At 40.6% G+C, this 24,524-nt stretch overlaps 1 protein-coding gene across 3 annotated transcripts in view; it reads left to right on the forward strand.

The window, feature by feature from the left end:
• Window positions 1-22,929, forward strand: part of DPF3 (double PHD fingers 3) — a 213,600-nt gene extending 190,671 nt beyond the window's left edge. For all 3 annotated transcript variants that reach the window (XM_088145559.1, XM_088145557.1, XM_088145556.1), the window contains exons 9-11: window positions 7,685-7,797; window positions 9,958-10,039; window positions 12,582-22,929. In XM_088145559.1, coding sequence (XP_088001685.1) covers window positions 7,685-7,797; window positions 9,958-10,039; window positions 12,582-12,652 — 266 coding nt within the window. In that variant the 3' untranslated portion in view covers window positions 12,653-22,929. The remainder of the gene's footprint in view (window positions 1-7,684; window positions 7,798-9,957; window positions 10,040-12,581) is intronic.
• Window positions 22,930-24,524: the final 1,595 nt, after the last annotated feature.

Here is a 24,524-nt window from a genome sequence, read left to right on the forward strand (position 1 = left end):
GTGTTTCTCAACTTCAGCAACTTTAAGGTGCCTGGGGAATTCTGGGAATTGAAGTCCACACATCTTAAAGTTGCTGAGGTTGAGAAACTCCTTTAAAGCATTGCAGATTTGTCATATTCTTGCCACGTTTACACCCCAGTATATTCTGAAGTACATTTTGGAGATAAAATGGAAATATTGCACAGCACTAACGTTTAGTAGCCATGAAATATTCCTGGTGTCATTGGGAAAGAAAAGAAAAAGAAAGGGGTATGGGGGTGAGTGGAATAAAATAATCTAGAGAAGGGTATGGCTAGCTCTCTAAAATTCAAAAGAAGAGCACTTCACATAGAAGTGTCCTCTACAAAACTACTACTATAAACCATGTGCCAAATGTTACCATTTGCATTAAAAGATTTCACTAACAGAAAAGGTTGAGATGGGGATAAAGACTAGAATTTTCTCACTCACATATATAAAATGTTTATATTCAACACAGAAGAAATGGTCATAACATAAAATATGTCATATACTCTTGCTGCCTGTGTGAAATTAAAAAAAAAATTCTTCTGGGCCACAGGCGACTGACCAATCCTAACAGTTTCCATGCAAAACAGCTTTTATTTTATGGAGTATGTAATTCAGAACATGACCTAGATTCAGTTCCACTTGCACTATTGGAACTAATGGCAGGGAATGCTATGTGCAGACCATATTTGGAATTGGAACTACTTATGCAGCGTCCTTTTCACAAAGGATGACCCAGAATTAGGTCACTAGATTGTGACATGAATCTGGGAGCCATATTGAAACCTTTAAACCTTCTGCCATAGGGATCTTTGGGTCAAGAAAAGTGTTTTCTAAATACCTTATCCTGAAGAATCCTTTGAGAGGGACCGCTGCTATAGCGAGCTATAAGACAGATCTCAAAGTGAATGTTCCATCTTTGTTGCAATGTGCAACTCAGGTGTTGCTTTGCCTCATCTTTGCCTTTCCACACTAAATCTTTTTCTCCCTGGATCTTTCTTTGATGCTGATTAACATCTCACTGAACTTGGCTAATTTTGAAACCTAAGCAGGAGCAGCATTAGAGAGTACCTGAATAGGAAACCTAGGCTAGACTTGGAAGACTAAGCAAAATGTCCTGGAAGGAGACAAGAGCAAATGACTTCCATACTCTTGTCAAGATCACTATATGGATGTGTCCACAAAGCCACCAGAAGTTGAGCTTGACTTGAAGGAGGCTTGACTTTGCTTGACTAGAAATGAGGAATATCCATAACACTGGGGAATTCAGCACAATGCCCATTTATTCCTCAATTTTATCAGATTCTATAGCATTTATAGTTCCATAAATTGTATTCAATTATTTAGGCCAAGCCACAATTCTAAAAGACAAACTAGAATTAAAACCTGAAATAGCAACTAAAACCATCTAAGAATAGTTTATCCCTAACCTCTAAAAACTAAAGCAACTAGTCAATTTGTATTGAGATACCAAATGACTTGCCCTCTTGATACTCAGTGCTGGGGGAGAGGTCACTTGATCATATTAAATTGATGCACAGAGTAGCAGAGAAGATAGAACTGTGGAGATGTTGGAGAAAAAATTGTAACAAAGTAGGGTAAAGTCTGTAGTGAGGTAAGTATTTGATTTCTAAGTTTTCTGGTAGATTTGTGTATAATCAGAAACACATGAACAAATTACTACTTTTTAAAATTTAATATAAATGAATGGATTAGCTTAAACCTAGATGCTAACAAGCCTTTGAAAAGTCTGTTCTTTTTTTCCTTCAGATATGTAATATCCTTTCCCCTCTTCATAGTGAGCCAGCAGATGGGATTTAAGTGCTACACCATGGGATAGGTATATTACAAAGACTGGTTGTGAGCAGTCCTCACAGGATCAAGTTGGTGGTGAGTGCTGGCAGGAACAGGTCCAAAACTGTCTCTTGATCTTCCTGATATAACCAGGAGCTTCTAGTATTGCAATAGCTCTGCTTTTTCTCTGCTACTGCGATAATGATCAGGGAATCATCCTGTTGTAAAGTAATCAATAGCTACAATGCTGAGTTTCTGGCTGCTGAGTAGGCCTCTTATAAGTAGCATTTTGCACACAGAATGCTCAACCAGCAGGAATTGGGCTAAGAGGAAGCAACTTTGCTCGGTTCCTCCTTCCTTCTGCTGTCCTCTGAAAATCTGTCCTGGAACTTTGGACACCTTCTGGACTTGGAATTGTTTTAGAAGAGTTTCAGTATGAGGGAGGGGCTGATGGAAATGGCCCTCCTCTTTCTTCTAAGAGTGTCTTCTAGTTGCAGATGACAACCCCATATCCAAGCTAATGTCTTCTGTTTATTTTTGGTGGATTATGTCAATAAGGTAACACTGCAGTCTAAGTTTCCTTAATTGTCCAAGGATTAATTTTTCAGATACAGCAGTATTATTAGATGTAGCTACAATTTTTTTAAAGGGGAGCTGCAAAGAAATGAATGGAAAACCAGTGAGCTCCTCATAAACCTATCACTAGGATATATTTCTAAAAAAAAATCTTATCAAGATGGTGCATCTAATGATCTGTGAACTGTTTAATGCCAGCCACTTATTCATTAAATAAGAATTTAATTTTTAGCCAGAATTTTTCTTATTCAAAAAAATGAAAACTTCATACATCAATGGAAACTACCATATCTTAAAGAACCCATTGCTTGAAAAATTCTTAAGCAGATTAAATACCCTGGCAATTGCCATTTTATATGTCATAATCCTAAAACAGGAGCTGTACTAGCAAAATCCAACAAATTAAACATAGGTAACTGGTCAGTCTAAGGTAGCAATGTAGCAAGAATGAGCAAATATCAAAGCTATTCTGAATGTATTAATAATTTATTAACATTTCTTAGGATAGTGCCATTGGTTGGCTTCCATACAGATCAGTAAAAGAATTCCACCTCCCAAAATGAATAGCATAGCATACTCAACATATCTTTTTTTTTCAGAAATGCTTGTTCTTTCCATAGCTAGATCACCTTTACTTTGAAAGCTAAAAGGTACAGTAGTGATAGAAGCAATAGCAAACCACTTCCTTACGGCTTTCCATTATATGTATATGTAGAAACATGTCCATGATGTCACCAAGAGTCAAGCTCAGTTATAGGGAGACCTACAATAGACTTCCTATAGTTAAGCTTACTATTTCCATTTTTAGTCAGTTGGAAGAGAACTGAGTTCTTCCCACCTTAATACCCTCCCGATGCATAGATCTATCTATTGTATGCCACTGCTAGTTATGTTGGCTGAGAATTATGAGAATTTATGAGAAGAGCAACTGCAGGATAGAGATGCAAATTCTTGTTCTTCGGATGCCTTATTACAGGGTGTTTGCCACTGGAAGTGGAAATAGAGAGCATATGGCAAAAGGGAATAGTATTTTGGTGGGAAGTGGTCCTGGAGACTCCCCTTTATCCAATCCTGGCTAGTAACAGGGGTTATGTGCTTTATAATGAAAAGTCACTTAAAAAGGACCTACTCAATGATCATATTCACTAACAAACTATGTCTACAGTGTTGTGAATTCTGTCTGATTAGTTTAGGCTTCATCGTGTTGTGAAAGTTGGGTTAATTGATTTAACCAGGGTTAAATTAAACATAGTGTGTTATCTACCTACAGCTGAGAGAAACTATTGACTTTGAAAGGGAGGTTCAAAACAAAAGTTTTTTTTCCCCCCCAAGTAACAACCCTGTGAGATAATCTTTGTGGTCTAAAAGAATACGATTGGCCTAAAGTCACTCAGAGAGCTTCTGTGACTGCAAAACGTTAGCCATTTGAGATTTACCAAATCAGGAAACAGACTCCCCAAGATGACTAGAACCATCTCTGAATAATTTCTCCAAGGTAATCTCTGTGGCTCCCAGCACCTGGGGACTAGGACCTCATTCTTCCCAACACTAAATCACTTCAACATGTTCACACTTTGGTTTCAGGTATGTGTTTCATTTCTTAGATTAGAAAGGTTAGTAGCTGTTTTCCACCTAGGTAACTGGACTCTGAGCACAGAATTATAGCCCAGGAAGGGTAGGGTTTCTCTGAGTTAATAAGGATCATTTTCCAGCTATCAGTTCAAAAGTATATAATTTTCAGTCATGTCTCTTTAATTAGATCAATCCACATTCCATAATTTCATAATCCCTAACATAATTTATTTATTGGATTATTATTTCACCTTTCCTCCAGGAGCAGAAGGTGGTACAGATAGCTCTCTCCCTTCCAATTTATTTCTACAACAACTACCTTCTGGAGTGGGTTGGGCTCAGAAAGAGCAACTGTTCCTCCAGCCATATTCCAGAACTTTAATCACCAATTGGCTCATAATTTGTAAACAGCAGAAATACAGTGCCAAACTCACATGGACATTGTCACTCTTCAGCGCATATTGTTTTAAGAATTTGTTTGAATTCTTGAAGCTCCTCCTTTCTTGCTTCTCTTAGACTATTTTGAACATTGAACACCAAGTGTGGATTTTCAGCTTGCTGTGTTTTCCTTTTTGGCTGGCACAAATGCAGTGCTCCATCTGATGAACTTCCTACAATTCATTGCATGTTTGTTTGTGGTACTCTGAGATCCTCCTTGCTTTTGTAAAAAAAAATCTATAAAATGAAAATGCAGAAGACAGTATGGTGTGGCAGGTAATAAGGCACTGTTTATTGTTGTATGAAATTTAGGACTACTACTCATCATGGCATATCGGGGATTAGATATCTCTCTGTAATTTCAATGGACCCCAATAGGGCCATTAGTAAAGGCATGGGTGAAAAGGGTGTTCAGCCCTTCAGAACTTCTCATTAATTTCATAAGTGAAACAATTCTGACTAACAGCAGTTTGGGAAGTTGGATATTTGGAGCAGGACTACTGCATGGCCACTGCTCAGATGCCTTTTTTCTCCTTTGGCAGTTATTTGTGGAAGAAAAACAAATAGGTGGAGAGATCAATCATGGATTTTCTACTTAAGGTTCCTTCTGGCCCACAGATTTGCTGCTCTTCTGCAATTCCTTTCTCTAAGCTATGTGATCAGAGGAACTGTTATACGCAAGATGCAAAATATACAAACATATGGATCTGCCCAAATTCAGGAGAAGGAAACAGACATGCACGTGCAACAGTCAGAGGATACACAAGACCAGGACTTGTTAAATACATACAAGGAATGGAGACAAGTCAGCGTATGGAAATGGTTATAGGGCTCCCCGTTTTCACTTCCCAAATTCTCACAAACCAGTTCACAGCAAGCTGCAATTGTCCTCACTGCTACCATTCTTGCAATGCTGTGACTTGTGGAGGCTGAGTAGCACTCCCTTCAACTGACCAAAATGATGGTGCAAAAACTGGCAACTAACCTATGTCTCATTCCCACCCTAACATAGTCCTGTGCCTGTTTCTGCAGTGATTAAAATACAGGAGCAGCTCCTGTACAGGAAGTGCAAAACCACTCCCCACTATTAAAAGAAACAGATAAGAGTGGAGTACTGCCATGGCATCTTAACCTCCAGGGAGGAGGAAAAGCTGAGCATCTTAAGAAAGCAAGGAGTTCCTACCAATGGGAAACAAATTCTTCAGCTGCAGAGTAGTGCTAACTATTAAAGCAGATCCACTGAAAGCAATATGTAGCATGGTGTATGAGGATGGGAAGATGAGATGGTCTGGAGACAGGAAATGGACAGAAGGGAGGTACTTACAAGCGGAAACTGAAGCAATGTTTTGGGGTGTAAAAGGTATATTGGAATGAACAGTGAGATCTTTGAAGAGAAAGGTGACTGAGAAGTAAAACCTACCTGGGATGTGAAGAATAAAAGATAGCCAGTATACTACTTAATCCACATAAAACTTGGTAGAAGAGTGAGAAGAGTGGGTTGGCTTCCCAGCATTGCTACTTGTATACCCCCGAACCCAAATTTAATAAATCTCAAACATTTGTCAAATGATGATCCCAAAAAGCTTCTCAAAACTCACATGGAATGATTTAAAGACTTAAGAGGTTGTTTGTTCGTTTTTTAAAAAAAACAACATAACTCTTCTCCTTTCTCATGGGTTAAGCAGGAAAGTTTTTCAAAACAGGTAGCTGACATAAATTGCCTGCAATTTTGCAAGCCATATCCAAGGAAAGCAAAGAGATCAAAGGATTTAGTCTGACAGCCTGATAGAGGTGAAGACCTTGTGTCTTATCCACAGGTCTACCCCGAGTGCAGGCTCCAGCTTCTAAGAATACTTAAATAGCATTTCTTTGCTCTTTCATGCAGGAATAAAGCTTTTTTTTTTCCAGGCCAGGCCTGTGTGTCAAATGTAGAATACTATGACAATTGTCAGTCGAAATGGAGAAATGGTGGATAGGAAGGCTGAGTGAACCTTTTCCCCGCTATCCATTTTCTCCACCCCCGTATACCCGTCACAGCCAATATATAGTTTGAGACTGAAAGATTTCAGAACTGAGACACGATTTCTTTGTTGTTCATAGGAATTCTTTGATAGACTAGAAGAAAGGAAAGGGAACGTTGCCTACCTACAATTATGTGTGTGGGGGGGGGGGAAATAACAGAGGGAGAATAAGTTATCTGGGAATTTTCATCACACATTCTTAGTTGCTGTTCCTTGTAACCACCTTTGTTGCGAGCAAGGATCCTTTGCTAATGACTTTCCACCCAAGGCTTGTTGAATGACCACAAATATAAAATGCCACATTTACTACACAGGTACACATAAGTGTTATATCCTCCTCTGCTCCTGCACACGGACATTTTGGTGCATGTTAACACTTGGGAAGGGGGATCATGGGATAAAAAACATTCTTTTGTAGAAATATGCATTTTGCTTATGCCAGAAACATTGAGGATAGGGCAAATGACTGGGGAGAAACAAAATGTGTTGTTTCCTTACTGTTTTCTTGTTTTAAAGAAAGAACGCTGATCCTGCCTTATGTATGTTTGTTTGTATTTCCCCTCCTCCAGAACCCCCCATTGCTGATCCTGCTATAGTAGTCCTGCTGTTTGGCCAAGCCGTCTACACGCATGTAGGGAAGGGTCTAGAGTCTCAGCAGTAGTGTCCTTCCCCTGTTGCTAGCTCTCCTTCATCTCTTCCTTTTGTAAATTGTTTTGGATTTGGGGAGATTTTTTGGTTGATCCTGAAAGTTTAGTGGTGCAGTTTGATTTCTTCTGTGCAGGCCAACCTAGCAGTGCAGAGCTCTTAAAAATATAACCTTGCCCATTGTCCTGCTGTATTCATAAAGTGGAGAATGAATTGGTACTGTAGTTATGTTTCAATCAGTTCAAATAAATCTGCAATATATATACATATATATATAAAAACCTTCTTCCTCCAAACCCTTCATTTATAAAGGAAGAGGAAGAGCCTATTCCTTCCTTCCTTCCTTCCACCATCTTGCTTTTTTAAAAAAGGAAAATAAGATCCACAAAGTTTTTAAGAGCTCTGAATAAAATTGCTTTGCCAATGGGGCAGTGGGAAGGAATGACTTATTTTTCTTGTGCCCGGCAGCAAAAGGGTTAATGCTTGCTTTCCTCTTGGATATCCATTAGTTTGGAACCCATGTTGTGATTGGTCCATGTCCATGTATGTTTTGTTCCTGAACTGTATGACTTTGATTCAAAGAGCCATTCAAAGTATACTATACTAAGAATAGATGTTTCCCATTTCTCCAGGTCACCCAACCTGCTTGCAGTTCACGGCAAATATGACCGAGGCTGTCAAAACCTATCAGTGGCAATGCATTGAATGCAAATCCTGTAGCCTCTGCGGGACTTCTGAGAATGACGTAAGCTGGCCTTTGTAATCAATACCTAAATTAGCCATTTTTAATAATGAGCTGCAAACTAATGTACTTGATCTACAGGGTTCGTTCATTGAGCTTAAGACATCTAAGCGGCAGAAGGGAGTGCTTTCTGTAAACTATAGTACCACTATGTGCACATACACACACGTGCACTCTCAATTACTCTTGCCTATCCTTTTGCTCCTCTGCCTCCTTAAAAATTGCTTTCCAGTTCATTTAAGGGACCAAAATGGTAATCCCTCTGTTTTGTGGCAATACACAGTCCTATCCACATAGACTGAATCTTAGCAGCTAGGAAAACAATTCATCCTTTGAGAGCAATACTTCCTCCCCCAGAAAGTGCTGTGCTGGTTCAAGTGATATGACTCGAAGGCCTTTATTAGACATTATTTGCCCTAGTCATGTCATTTCTACTACAGAGCCTTGTAACAAGCAGAGCAAAATTGAAGAGGTGCTGTTCTGAGCCTGCAGCAACCTCATAGTATATCAAGAGCAAAAATCTCAATCATATTCAGGGGTTGTCTGTTCCCAAATCTTGCAAATGGCCATTTAATGGGAGCTGCATCCAATCAGTCCTGAAGGCAACAGAAGCTCAGGGCTGTGATGGATACCAATCAATGTTAAGCTATCATAAAATGATGGTGACTTTTGCTATAAAGTGTGCTGGATTTGAACTGTGATGACTCATGATGGGTCTAAGGTAAAAGAAGGACCTTGAGAGAAACTCTGCATTTCTGATGCATTGTCTGAAAGAAGCTTATCCTAACTCTGTAGGATATGTAGTTCTAGGTGTCCTAAGTCATACTTTGTGATGAAATGGAATTATGAAGGCCAGGCTCAGGGAGATAAGCATGTTCTTAGTTCGCCGGAGAAGCATGGGAAGTTCAAGAGGATGAGGCTGGCACCTCCCTGAGGAATTCATGGTGTTGTGGCTGGCTGGCTTGGGAGCTAGGTTTCAGTTTGGGGAGATTTCTGTCTAGGGGTTGTAGCTAATAAACACAGTGGAACTGAATTTGCATCGTCTCTTGGAGTTCTTTGGGCTAGACCTGACATGCTTTGAGCAATATGTACATGAAGACATTGAGAGAAGTAATCTACCAACACGGGATGAAATATCATCAATATGCCAGTGATATTCAGCTGTGTATCTTCACTTTGGGCCAGGCAGAAAATACTGTAGAGGTCCTGACCCAGTCCCTGGAGGCTGTTTGGATCTGGATGAGGAAAACCAGGATCAGACTTAATCCCAGCAAGATGAAATGACTGTGGATTCCAGAGATAGTCCATCATTATTTCTAGAGGGGGTTGCACTCTCCCAGACTGAGTTGATGTGCAGTTTAGAGGTCCCAGCAAACTCTAGAACAGCAAGTGGAGGCCATGGTTAAGATGGGCTTTGCACAATTATATCTGTGTGCCAGCTGTAGTTCTTCACGGAACAGGAAGCTTACTTTATGTAGGGCAGCTCTTGAAGACTATTTGGCAGTTGGTTCTACATGCAGCAGCCTGGGCAGTTATGGGCAAATCAAATTTCGCTCATGTGAAAAGACTACTAAGGAAGCTACATTAGCTACCAGTTAGTTTGGGGAGCAATTTAAGGTGCTGGTTATCACCTTTAAAATTCTGTGTGGCTCAGGATCTGGGCTGAATCTGCCCATCTGGTGAGATCAGAGAAGGAAGACTTGCTGAGAGCCCCTTCACTGAGGGAATGTCATCTGCCAGGACCTCTTCTAGGTGATGGCCTCCTCCTCTGGAGTAGCCTACCCTTGGATATTTGGCCCACCCACTTCTTACTGAGACTTATTCAGAAAATGTCTCTTTTCTGGAAGGCATTTGAGGATGAGAGGGAAGATCATAACATCTCCACGGCATAGGCATGTTGGGTTGAATGTTATTAGTGGTTCTGTGACTAGATTTTTTTTCCTATTTGAAATGCACATTTCAATGGGCAAGTTAGTTATGATGACAATGTAGGACAAAGCAAGTGTTTGTAGAAAGTCTCTCTATCCATATTCATTGATGTGCTCTTTGATACCTTATCATTACACATTCATCTTTTTAATACAATAATGGGCATGATTACATTTCTATAGTTGAGTAATGTCAATGTTTTTTCTTCCCCCCCCCCCAACAATTCTGGATCAGGACCAGTTGCTCTTCTGTGATGACTGTGACCGTGGTTACCATATGTATTGCTTAAACCCACCAGTCTCTGAACCCCCAGAAGGTATGGTTGCTTGGAGTATCTATACCAATCATTTTAAGGATAAGCTTAAGATAGCACATCAGAAACAACAGCAGAATCAATATATTTTAAATATTCATGTAGATGTTTTGGCAGCATTGTTCCTTTCCCATAATGCTGAAGCAGCTTTTTTAGAGCCACAGGAAAGGTACAGTGGAACCTGAAGTTACGAATTTAATCCGTTCCGTGACTCTGGTTGCAACTCGAATTGGTCGCAACACGAGGCAAATTTTCCCATAAGGTTCAATGTAATTACTGTTAATCCGTTCCGGCGTCTGTGGACCACGCATCAGGGGCAGAAAAACGGCCGTGGACAACACAGCAGGGCGGAAAAATGGCCGCGGACCACGTGTCAGGAGCGGAAAAATGGCCACGGACCACACGGCAGGGCGGAAAAAGGCCACGGACCACACAGCAGGGCGGAAAAACGGCCGCGGACCACGTGGAACGGGCGGAAAAATGGCCGCGGACCACGTGGAATGGGCATAAAATGGCCGCGGACCACGTGGAATGGGCGGGAAATGGCTGTGGACCATGTGGCATGGGCGGAAAAATGGCCGCGGACCACGTGGAACAGGCAGAAAATGGCTGCGGATCCGGTTCATAAGTCGAGGCGAGTTTGCAAGTCGAGGTAAATTTTTGGGGCCGGAGCTGGTCGTATCTCAAAAAATTCCTAAGGAGGGGCGTTCGTAACTAGAGGTACCACTGTATAGGGAAATTGTCCTATGTTGGGTTTGGTCTTCCTATATCATACTTCCTAGTTGAATGTATAGTCAAAGTAGCCTAAACAGTGCAATATCATGGCAAAAAGGCATTTTAAAACAGTTCCTGCTTTTGTCCAATGGTTTTGTCTTGTTCATTTCACAGCAAGAAATCTAAGAATGGCCTTAGGTCACATTTAGCTATAGTTTCCATCCAGATATTGAAATGATTGATGGATTTGTGAAATACTAGCAGTGAACAAAGTAATAATTGGCTAATGGAAATCCAGTTTCACTGTAGTGTTCAGAAAATACTTCTTTCTCTTTCTCACGGGTAATTATCATTGATTGGGGAGGTTACTTTGATTAGAAAAAAAATCTAATAGTTTGCTGGCCTCTTCAGTAGAAGTTAGGGCAATAATTCTCTGAGGCGTGTGATGAGGCACACAAGTGGGCCCTGGGGAAATCAGCTGATTAAATCATCAAATTCTCCTGTGGGTCCACAGCCTTCACCCACAGTGAATAGAGGCTGCCTGCCAAATCTGTGAAAGATTTCTCTCCTTCTAACAGTCTTTACTGGTTTGAGTGGGTAATTCTAGTGCATCCTTTGTCTGGCGTGATGTGATTATTCACTGAGTCCTCATGTGCAGGTGCAGCAGTCTGTAGTATTCCTTCAATAGTTGTTCTGCTCATGCACAGAGTTGTGAATGTTTTTGCATAATCCAAACTGTGTAGTCTTATACATTTTAAAAGTAAACCTTTTGTGAGAACTTGAGAATGAGATGAGTATGTTTTCTTCTTGAAACAAGAAGAATATCCTGTTTGTTAAATGTTTGGGACAGACAATAAAAGTTAAGCTTGTGATAAAGGCAGATCCATTGGTTTAAACCAGTGTTGTCCAAAATTGGCCACTTTAAGATGAGTGGACTTCAACTCCCAGAATTCCCCAGCCAGCCATGCTGGCTGGGGAATTCTGGGAGTTGAAGTCCACTCATCTTAAAGTGGCCATGTTTGGACAACACTGGTTTAAACCAAAGCAGGAATGGAACTTGGGAAAATTTTAAGAGCACAGAATACAGAGAGGTGAAAAGAACTGAAGTCATGTCTCTCCCTTAGCATTCACTTCATGAAGCCTCTTTCTCTAGGCACTTTTGTGACCTTGGTTGTGACCACTCATCTTAAAGTGGTCAAGTTTGGACAACACTGGTTTAAACCAATGGATCTGCCTTTATCACAAGCTTAACTTTTATTGTCTGTCCCAAACATTTAACAAATAGGATATTCTTCTTGTTTCTGCTATCCAAACTCCGCCTGCACAGGAAGGGATGGGGAACATTCAGTTGATGAGGATTACTAGGGACGGAGTCTTTTATTTAACTGAAAGAGATATGGGTTTAACCCATCATGGTTGCCTCTGTAATAAATAGATTGGTCTTGGTTTAAAGGCAGTGAAGGGAATTCTAGCTCACATGTTAATAGATTGTTGTGTAGTCAGTGCAGTTGATGAAAACAAAATGGGCATACTGTAGAACATACAAAAAACATGTATAAGAACCTCCCTCCAAATACTTGTGTGGCTTCTAATGCCTTTCAAAATAACCTCTCTTTTGCTAGAAGTTGCAGGGGACAACATGAACTAACCTTGATCCCTGAAAGCTAACAGAGTCAGATCTGATTAGTACTTGGTTGGAAAGTAAAATAACAACAACGCTATTCATATTGTTCAAATTGCACACAAATTGAACCAAGCATGTCTATCTGCAGATCTGGATATCATTTGGAATGTCTTTTCAACGTCTGAACTTTTCCCTATCTTTTTATAGGAAGCTGGAGTTGTCATTTGTGTCAAGAACTACTCCAAGAGAGAGCATCAGCTTTCTGCTTCCAGCCCTAGATGACAGCAAAGGATGGGGCTTATTCTTGAATCCGTAGCACCAGCACACAATGATCATTCATCACATAAGGCTATGTATAACCATAAACATGCTCTTGCCCACATGAAAGGATGAACACTCAAAGAAGCATCTATAGCATTTTCTTCTCCAGGGTTACATTTCACCAAGATTTTACCTCCTGGGTTCTACTAGAAGGAGCACACCTTTGAGGGAAGGGGGAGGGGTCTATGTTCAAATGAATACTTTCCCCTGAAGTGCATGATTTCAGGTCTGTTGTAATAGATTCATATGTGTTATGATAATAGCATAAAGGGGAGCTGTTGTAACTGTTGGTATTTAGACATTTAAATTGTGTGGATTGTGATCTTGGTTTGATTTATCTCCTCCTTCCTTCAGATTAATCAGTATTATCCATCCCTCTAAGAGCCATCCCCCCAGCCTGTCATCTTGCAGATGTGTTAGGGCTACAGCTTCCAGAATTCCCACCCAACATGGGCAACAGCTGGAAATAATGGGAGTTAGACTCACAACATATTTGGAGAACATTAGATTAGTACTAGAGTGCTTTGTAATTGTTTGTGATCTAGGGCTGTGGTGGGGTATTAAACTTATCACTATAAGGTTCTAATGGGAAATTGCTTTTTATAAGCATTTTTTTTAGAAGTAGGTACAATCAGATAATAGTATTCTGGTTGTTTACAGTTCCATAATGATAAAATCAAAATAACCCTTCACAAGGAAGCACATACACAATATCTATCTGAGTCTTCTCCATTACTCTAATAATATAAAGATAAAAAGGTGATATGACTTCATTACTTTAATGTTTCCCACAGCTAGTCTAGATTCACATGACATAGCATATCCGGTCTGTTGCTCTCCCTAGGTAAATTACACCCCAGTGAAGGAGTGCCAGACTCTCAGCAAAGAAGCAAAGCTATCCAAATGAGGTTGGGAATATCATATCTTCCTTTGCAGGGCCTTTTTCTTTTAGAGTGAAAGCTTTAAAGAAAAATCCCCGGTGTCATGACTGGGGTTAGAGCACCACATACAAATGATCATCTCCCCACCTTCTCCTTCCCTGCCTTACCCTCGCAGGTGCAGTAGAGAAGCCTGTTTTGTGCAGGGCTACTCTAGGCTCTTGTCTCTGGCTACAGAAGATGGGCAGCTATGTCAACCCTCATTTCCATATTTGGGTGACATAGCTGACTTGGGGTCATTAGTTTACTCAAAAACAAATCCAGGTCTGATTTGGGTTTCAACTAATCCTCTCTAAATGCAGTGGTTACTGTTTTATTTTTAGTTCACAACATATGTTGATCTCCCCTTCCTTTCAGATGAGCATGCTATGCAAACAAGACCTATGAAATAATTGGTTATTTGAGGATGCTAAATTTATGACTGGATTCAAACATGTTAAACCATGGTTTGTTAAATCATGGATTATTGCATAAACCACAGTGGCTGGGTTACCCAAACCCAAACCAAGCAAATCACATTACTGCTTAGTGTACTGCATATATTAAGTCAATAATTCTTTCAAATTATACATTCCTTGGAAGAGTTGCCCATAAACACATACAGCTCTTGATATGTTTGGATTTTAGGACCAAACTGAATGCGACAATGTCTTTAAATCTAGATCTGCTCAATCATTTAGGGAAAAAAAATGTATCAGTTGTTAACAAGAGAAAGGGCATTGCAATAGTGAGTGTTAAATCTTGTCTGTGACTTACCTCCCTTTGTTCTGTCTCTTTAGCCTTTTTATCCCCAGCTGACCTCTGATAGTGCTGATGCCCTTGGATGCTAGGAAGGTATGTGGGAGGATGCTATGAAGAGCTGACTGGACAGCACTGAGAGTGTTGACATCATCCCATGGTTTACGTGGGATCTAGATAAGTGACAAAGCACAATATTTTGACCCAAAGTATATTATCTGCTTCAGGCTTGATCCTAAGACTTAAAAGGAGAGTGTGAGATGTGCTGAATGCAGGCATTCCGTATAATACAATTATGTTACATAGGCCCAGATTTTAGAAAGTGTCATATTGAGTTAGATCATTTAATAGTCTTACCTGCCCTGATTGGCAGTTTTTCAGGATTCAAACCAAATTTTCCCAGTTCCATAAATAGTGCCAAAGATTGAATCTGTGACCTGCTGCAAGAAAAGCATGTGTTCTTCTACCAGCAAGCAGCAGGCCTTCCAGTACAAAGTGCCAGTGACTTTATTGGGCAAACTAAGCCCATACTTAACTTTCTTCTATAAACCAGGGATGAATAATGATTCAGCTGAAGTCCTCGTCAATTGTTGCAGAGGCTGTTCCCCTCCACCCCCCATCCCCGTCTTTTAGGCTTTACATGAGATTTTAGATGCAATGCAAAATGCTTGTAACTGTCATGGAGCATGTTGACTTCACTGAATGGGATTTTTGTCCCTATCGCCTTATATTGTGACCTGTTATACTGCTATAGCAGCTTAAAAGAGTTTCCATTGTAAAATATAAGGACAACTAGCATCCTTTTGGTAAAACTGGTACCTATGGTAATCACACCTACTCTGACTTACCCACAATACCAAGCCATAATGTGGTTTAGTTTGGTTTTGGCATGATGTGACATACAAAACTATTATGGCTTAGTGTTAGGTGGGAATGGGCCAGGTCATAATGGTTCGTTCAACAAATTGTAGTATGGGCTGGTGGCGATCAATCCAGCCAGTTAAACCTGAGGTGCTTAGTTTTAGATCCAAACAGATCTGGGTGGGTTTGGAACTAAACTACCCCCCACCCCCGTGCTGTGCAAACTATTTACTTGAGGTTAAACTGTCCCTTCTGATATGCATGATTGAGATGGGTCTTTGAGGGGCCCTCTATGGTGATTTTGGGTTTATTCTCTGTGGTTGCATGATGAGTGAAAAAAAAGGGGGGAAGGGTGAGTGAGGTGCAGACACCTGACCCTGTCCATAATGGTTCTAACCCCAATTTTAAGAAGAATTTTTTTTAAAAAAAGCCAGACAGTGGAAAGTAAGTGCCAACTTTTTTTGCAGTGGCTTGAAAGGCTGGGGGGGCGGGGGGGAGATTTGTAGATGACAGAGGAAATCATTCAACACTGTGTGATGCACACATGTAGGTTAACAGGGTGCTGAGTCAGGCTGGAATTGAAATCAGAAAAAAGAGGGATAGTTAAAGGCGAAAGTATTGGTAGCAACTCCAGCCTGCAACATACAACATAAATATGAAAGTGCAATAATTCCCCCACTCCAGAAATGAGGGTACAATCATCTAAAGTTAAACATGTTTATATTATGTTGATTTCAGCTGTAAAATTTCCCAGGTAAAGTGTGAGTTTTGCAGCCTCATTCTGAGTATGTTTATTCAAGAAGTTCTACTAAGTTCAATGGGACTGATTTCAAAATTCCATTTGTAAGCAATTACTTTATTCTAAGCAACTTTTTTACATTCCAGGACTTGCAACTTCAAGTGTTTTTGTAGTGCTGAACCAATAGATATATAGTTGAACTGGCAACAATTTCTATTTACATGCATATCTACATACCCATCACATTATTCCTTTTTAGGTTAAACAACATAATGCAGAGCATAGAAAGTCTAAGAAATAAAAGGCATAAAAAAAAGTCTCACCTCTCTTTTTAAGGGTCTCATCAATTCCATCAATCTACAACTTTCTCACTCTTCCTCTCAAGCCATTCACTCTGGATTGACTAAATCACTTCAAAATGCTTCTTTTGTACTGGTTACTCATTTTCTATTCAATCTATATTCATTCTTGACCCTATCTCTTCTTGTTTTAACAAACACTCTTAAGGACCTCATTCCCACTGCAGTCAGCTTTTAGGTTTCTACTGACATGCCCAACTCCCACATAATAAATCAGCAGAAGCACATTCTTACACACAGCCATTTTTGTTTCTTTCAAGAAACATTAATTCTTCACAACAGATCACATACTACTCACTACCTTTCCGCTAATATTTGCATGTATTTTTTTTCATTTCCCAAACTATAGTAAACATTCTACCAAGGTACACGCATCCTTCTATTTGCTCTATATTCCCTGTCATCTAAACTCTGTATAGCTGGATTAGATTAGATTAGATTAGATTAGATTAGATTAGATTAGATTAGATTAGATAACCATATCATTCCAACAGGTCATTGTTTAACCAGAAAAATGTTTGGGAAACATGTTTGCTGAAGCAATGCAGAGACTATATTTGGAAAATGTATACACATAGAAACTTCTCCCCCAAAGTAAGGATCTGAATATTTAATTGTCAAATGTATATTCATTTAACATTATTTCTAAACAAATGAAAACAATGTGGCTTTATTCCCATGAAATGCTTACCTGAGTCTAGGTACAGGTAATATGTTATTGGTACACAAAAACAGGGTCAATTCCCATAGTCATCTAGCCCCAAGAGGATTAGTATAGGCCCAAACTGCTGAAGTGTGGCATAAACCAACTCCACATTACGGGAACATTAAAATCCAGTAACTTACCTTGCTTTGCTTACCTAGTTGTCAAAGACTGCTGGTGAGGTAGAGCTGAAATGCAAGCCCCTCTGTTACAAAACTCTCTCTCAAGGTGTAGTAAATAGAACGCACCTCCCAGACTCTGATTGGCTGCAGAACGGAAACCATGCCTACTGCTGTCTACCTGGCCAATGAAAAATGAGGTCATTAAGCCTTGTCAGTATTCTCCTGACACATGGACTCATGGAATACCAGCCCCTTCCTGGATAAAGCCAGTGGGGACTCTATAATCTCCAAAGGTCAACTTTTGACCCAGCTACTGGGATTATATGGTATCAGAACCACCAGTAAGGAACTATGACTGGGTCCATAGCTTGTTGTGGAATGAGCATGTTGTGCAAACAGGGCCAAAGAGTTACTTTTTTTAAAAAAATGCTGCTTTGTTATTTGCAGCCTTTGTAAATATTCAAAATTAATTCAGTATGGTGAAATTTGATCCACTGCACAACCAATTGCACATTTGAGTTTCCTGGACTAGCATGTTATAAGTAAGTTCATAAAAGACAAGATTGTTTCAAATTATGAATAGTATTGGATGATAAGATCACGCGTTGTTACACATACTCTATCTCTGAGAGCTGCTTGAGTCCTTAGTGGAAGCACCACAAGCAGAACACATAAATTATTATTATCTGTTAAAGGCCAAAGCACAGTTACCTTGCCAAAATTAGGGCTGTGATACTCCACATATACTCATGTGTGAGCTCCATTGATTTTAATAGGACCGCAGTCAATTCAAGCCAGAATATGAAGTGCTTAGACTATGAAGGATATTATTAGCTCTTAGACCAGTGTTTCAAAATGACAACGCTACAGTGCATTGCCAATATATCACAATGGTCTTGTGTAAGCTGGTCGTACAAGGTCAAAGCCATCTGCAGAACTGAGTGTCTATTCATTTTTTTGCATTAGCATTCTAAGCCCTGAAAAAAAGTCTTTCACAAGCAAGCACAGAATTTGGGGTATAACGTTTGCATTTGTTCAACCAGCCCTGCTGGACTTTGACTGAAACTGCTGCTTGCTTCTACATACGAAAAAGCCCTGCTTCATGAGAACTGGCTCTTAGACGCAAGACGTTTTGAGGGAGGTGCAGTTTCAGAAATTTCACGGTGGACATTCAATGCTTTTTCAAGGGGAGCAAATCCTGTAGGTCAGACTAATCAAATTGATGGGGTTTGTTTGTTTCTGTGTTCTGGGTGAGAGCAGGATTATAAATTGGAGTTAAGACTGGCTAAATCTGCTTTATTTAGTGAATTAATTACTAATAATGACCTCAAAGCCAATCATCTAATTAGTTCTCAGGACAGCCACCAACCTAAAAATCTGAACATGCAATGGTGGTGGCACAAAACACACCCACACATGTGCATGCACACAAACACACAAGCCCCTCCAGAAAAGCTGATCCAGAAAAGAAAAGATGAGTGTAGTTAAAATGCACATTTAAGGTACTGCTACTGTAGCTTATCAACTGAAACAATCATAGTGAAAATGTTGCTTCTAACAAAAGTCATTCCAAAACGACATTAGAAATTCTCCTGTGAAAAAGGAGTGCCTGGAGAAAGCATGGCATCCCGTAGAGAGATGCAAAATGCAATTATGGCAGTATTCATAGAAATCATTGTTTAGAAAAGGTCTTTGATTTAGTACCTCTCTGTGTGTATTTGTGCCAGGGAGAAGGGGAGAGACTGGCAACTGGCAGGGTCATTTTCATCTTGGTCCTTCTCTTCCAACAAAAAGGGAGAAAATGTCAAAATCCACTTTGGTGAATAAGTAATTTAAGCAAGCCATACGAAACCTCACCTTGCGGGTGCTTATGGCTAAGAACAGGATGCAGCGGCCCGGCTGGCTAAAAAGGGGCCTCTGTTACAGGAGGCTCCTTTTTAATGGGTGAAAAACAAACTGCCAGTCGAAAGACAAAGGTTAGGTGGTGCTCTTTTCATATAGGATCTGGTCATGGTGACAGACCAAGTGGAGAAAATGCCCGGGCAGAGGAATAGAACAGCTTAGCCACAAACTGTGCTACAAGCGCACTTGGGCCGCGTGGGGTTTTCTATTTCCAAGACGAAGCGCACGCAACGGGCGCTTCATTGGCTCTGCCCAGCTCAGACAGCAAAGCTGTTCAATTTCCTATTCTGCAGTGACCTTCAGTTACAGAATGGATGTGCTTATGGTGCTTAAGACAGGGGCCTGGAATTAATCCAGGAAGGCAGATAGGTGGTGTGCACGCGTGCGTGTACGTGTGCCTGCATGTGCATGCTGTTTCTTTGCATCTCCCAGCTGATTCCAAAGCTTAGGACTTAACAGCTGCAGTTGTCTGGCAGAATTAATTTCTTCCGAGGTTTAGCTTCCCTCCCCCTCGTTTCATCCAGGCCTTCTTAAGCCGAAGTGTGAAGGTGCCTGGCAACGCAATTCCCTCCGTGGATTTGGGCAACTCATGACCATTTTTTTTCCGAGGGAGCAGCTTTTGCTGCTGCTGCTGCTGCTGCTGCTGAGACAAAAGTCAGAATGCTCTCTTTCAGAAGAAGAGGCTCGCTTTCCACACTAATGTGCCCAGGGCTTCTCAATAAGCCAGGTCTTGCATTTCAAAATTTGGGTAGCTGATCCAAACCCCTGAAAAAACAGCTAGTCTCAGAGGTACGGCTGGCTGAGAATTCACAGGCTAAACTTTAAGCAATTAGCATGGTTAATGTTTACTCGGAGATAGTACAGCTGCGTAAGTCTCATTAAAATATTCTCCAGGGAGGGGTGGGGGAAGCAGGCAGAGATTAAGGTACCAACTTTCTTTCCTATAAAAATACCTACCTGATGTAATGGCAGATGCAGATGGTTAAATATCTTGAACGGTGAAGCATAGAAAATAGACATATTTTATCCCATGGCTGGAAAGTGGCAGTGTGGCAGGAGTGACAGCTTGTGGAATAACAGGTACCTAAGAAACTGGGAGAAACTGGACAAGTTCTTTAAAATTCATATTTCTGTTATTAGGACCTTGCAAATTCTACACAGAGCTATACAAGCAAGAGAAGTCACACTAACAGAAAGAGATGCTGCAGGAGGTGCAAACTCCCCTGTCCCTTGACCTTAGGTAGAAAATAAATTTTTGATTGATCCAGGATCAAATCCTTAAATCAAAAACCATTTGACATCTTCTTCATCTTAGTCCACCTGTATCTTCCAGGTGATGACACAATAATGAACTACTTTATGCCATAACTGTTATGTACCCAACAATAGTTCTTTAGTACTCATGCTACAAGCAGCCGTCAAGATAAAATGGAGCTAGGGGCCTTCAGTGGACATTGACATACAGAAAGTTGCCTTATACAAAGCAGATCATTAGCTTTTCTAGCACAGTAGTGGTGTTGCAATAGGCATCAGATCTGTAGTGTTTCAGACAAAGATCTTTTCTTCACCCTATTTTGGAGGTGCCAGAAATTGAACTGGGAAATTCCTTCATGACAACCATGTGCTTTATCCCTGAACTACAACATGAAGGATCCACTGTTCTCATTCCAGACAGCTTGTTCAGAAGGATACCATGATGGATGCTGTTGAAAGCATCTCAAGGTTCCGGGAGACGCAGCAAGGTTGTGCGGTCCCGATCTTTCTCCTGGCATTTTGGTAATTGATTAAAATGTTTCCCGGTAACCGTATCCAGGAGAGACTGAAGTAGCATGGCAACCATTTGAAAACCTATTCCAAGAAAGGGTATTGCATGCTTGTTAGAAAGAAACTCACTTTATTGCACGGAAGTCTGGAAGGCCTGCACTAGGAGTCATCTTGGTGCAAAATCCTCTTATAATCTCACACAAAAGCACCTGAGAGCATTTTAAGGTTTGGAAGTCAGTTTCATCCCAGTCACATATGCTGAAGGGAAGACCAAGAACAGAAGTGTTATGCTCAGATTGTTAGGCATGTAACTCTGGACCAGGTTTGGAGAATGTTAGATGTGCTCACTTTCTGTTCAGGTACTTTCCCTGCCTGGTGCTGTTACTCAGGCATTAGCCAAACAGCTTGGCTCTGAGTTTCCATGTTGTTCCAGAAGGCATCAAAACGAAACAACATTTTAAGGCTGCTGGGAGCAGACATACGAATAGCCTTTAGGTTATTATTTCCTCTGTCCCCTTCATTTATTAAGTTAAGGTGTGTGTGCTTCCTCTGCTGATTCGATGAAGAGAAACCTTTGGGAATTTCTAGTACCTAGCTACATATATCTGATTGTAAGCCACTATCCCGCTGGTAAGTCCACAGATCCTAATAGGAAGCATAGATCAGCTGTGAAGTGTTTCAATTTCTCAGAGATCAAGCTCATCAGAGCCACATTTGAGAGCCCCTCTTGCCTCCAATTATTCCTTTTGTTTCTAGAACTTCTGTCTTTTAAGCAGATCTGAAGGCAATCAGGTAAACCTCCTTGAGATTCTTTTGACTGCACCAGATGCATTCAATTTTTCCTTTTGTTCTGACTCATCCTAGGCATAGATGTGGAAGTACTAAGTCCTTTATTGCTTTTGCCCATGACACTGTAACTGCCTTTCAGCCAGGCCAGTAGTTAACGTTTTGCTCTCTCCTTCTGGCTACCTAGGTTTTTGTTTTACCTTCAAGTCAGGTTTTTTTTTGTTTCTTGTTTTTACTCCGGGTGACTGCCTGGAGAAGTCCCCGCAGTTTTCCTGCCAAGGGTTTTCAGAAGTGGTTTGCCCTTGCCTCCTTCCTAGGACTGAGAGAGAGTGAGTAGCCCAAGGTCCCCCAGCTGGCTTTGTGCCTAAGCGGGACGAGAACTCACGGTCTCCTAGTTTCTAGCCTGATGCCTTAACTACTACACCAAACTGGCTCTCTCCTAGGTGTTTTAGTAGAATTGAATTCACTTGGTCCCCTCATGAGTCTTAGGAACCAGAACAGAGACAATGCTAACTTGATGCTGGGACCAGTATCCTATGCTTCTGTCCCAGAATAATTTGTTGACCAATTCAGATGAAACCATTTGCTTTTTGGACCTTGTATCAGCCAATAAGGCATCTCCTAAATGCTACGTATCATGCCAGGAGAAAATCATATTTTGGAGTCTTGAGATCAATTACCTTGGTGGTCAAGCAGGAAATGTTATTTGAAACATCAAGTAAATTTTGAGTATTGGCTAATTTAACAACCTAATTGTAGCTGAGATGCCAATCAGCAGCTTTACCTACTTGGTATTCCGATCATTGCTATCAGAATTTCAACGTGGTTCAGAAAAGCCACATGTTGGGCTCTGTCGTTATTATGAATTAAGGCCTTTGACCTTATTTTAGCTTGGATGCAACTTAAAGAGATGCTAGAGGGTAGGCAGCTTCTTCTTAATTATTTGTGAATAACTCAGAAGTGTGTATACTTGTGTTCCCCCATCTCTGGAACTGGTAATTATAAACTGTTTTTGTCCTGTTTTCTTCGTCGGTTTTGTCTCCGCAGCTCCCCATTTTCACCAGCAACTAAGTTTCCTTTGATTGATGTAGCAGTTATTTCCCACTTTTCTCTAGTGCCTCTTTCCACTCCATATTTGGGATACACTATTTTCCCCTTTCTGTCTTTTCTATTTTTAAGTCAGTATAGTTATAATAAGTGTGCCAGCCTACATACTGGGGTAGGCACGCTAACTAATATATTTTTTTCTGCAATGTAAATTATTGCTTTCCATATGTGTTTGTGTAGCTACAATAAACCTGTGAATCTCTCTGAATTTTAAACTTTGTCTGACTGCATCATTTCCTATCACTTGTGAATGCTGGTGCTTATTGAGCTAACAATTCCCATAATTCATAAATTTAAGTGAGATTTGAGTTAGTCATTGCTCAGGTTCAGGATAGATGTTCCTCCAGTTTCAGTGCTTAAATCTCCTATGGATACATTGTACCTTGTGAGAAAATACTTTGGAAATGGTTCCTGAATTTCTGGAAGGAGGACTTCCAACAATTGACATTTCTGCTGTTGGATGTATTTCCTCAAATGGATCCAATATAATTTCAAGACGAATCTTAAGGTATGACTGAAAATGCAAAAAATAAGCCAACCAGTAGTAGCTTTTGAGCAGAGATACTGTTCACTTAATAAACTTCATTTTATACTTTTGAAATAATTCTCCCTCTATGCAAAAGAGCAGAGATTTCTTGAGCATTTGAGTCACAAGGAGAAGAAGTCTTCTACTTTTCAGCCCTCAGATCAGCTGGTGCTCTCCAGAGCCTGAGGAACAATTCAGATCCTCCAGGGTATTAAGTTTAGGATAGCTTTTGGTAAGGAAATGGGGACCTGGAGTGACCCAGAATGTCCTTGCTCGACTTTTCCAGACTTTCCAAAGTGCACTTCAAGGGAGGCGGAATTGCAAGTGTTGCGTGAACCACTCCTGTTAACTGTCATTTCTGTATCACTGAGGTGCCACCAATGGTCCTTGGGTTGCTTCTAGCCTACTCCTTTAAGGCTTGGGTGCAATCCTTACAGCCTCCTTCCACATTACCTCTGACACTGATAGTATTAGTTGCTCCTCCCATATTGCTCAGACACTCCGAAGACTGAAAACACTAGCTTCTTCAGACCCAGTTTGCAGAATTTGGTGCATGTGTGCTGATCACTAGATGGCAGCAAAGAGCCTGGTAGAACTTCTGGACTGTGAAATGCAGGAAGGGCCCATTAAAGTGCTCTCCGCCCTGGATGTCCTAAGATCTGGAGCAAACCCAGTTTCCAAAGGTTTCAGTCAGGTCTCTTTTATGTTCATCTGGGGTAAATACCGAATCTTGAAACTTCAGTGGGACTCTTCCAGCCTCAATTATAGGATTTCTAATTAAGATGGAAGCCCTTTGAGTATTTTGAGATGCTTTTTCCTAAATTTCTCTTCCCACCTAGGCTGAATGGCAGTTTATGGGATATGTTGCTTTTCCATTCCTTTCCAAGCCTTCTCTACCATTTTTCCCACTGGGTTGCCACAGACTGGGGATGGTTTTAATTATTGTTTTCCATTGCACTGTAAACCGCCTTGATTCCTTTTGGAAGTGAGCAGTCCACAAATAATTGAACAAATAGCCACCTAGGAGCAGGAGAGAAGTAACTCTTATCCTTCAGGGCACCATTGAGAGAAAGTGAAGATGCTCTGGTGCTACAGCAATCAATGCTCTTCTTCCTTGTTAAATGCTTTCATTATCCTTCATCAGTCATATTTCATAGGCCAGATTTCAAAAATGCACTTAGACGTCTTCACTGGCCTGGTTAAACCGTTGCTTTCAGTAAGAAAGAATGTATCAGCTTTTGAAAGCAGGGATGTCATTTCAGGGACTCCTGAAAGTTACACTGC

The sequence above is a fragment of the Python bivittatus genome, unplaced genomic scaffold (assembly GCF_059951505.1).
Source record: "Python bivittatus isolate LINGU-HERP-01145 unplaced genomic scaffold, Pbiv_v1 ctg000480_np1212, whole genome shotgun sequence".
Taxonomy (NCBI): Eukaryota; Metazoa; Chordata; class Lepidosauria; order Squamata; family Pythonidae; genus Python; species Python bivittatus.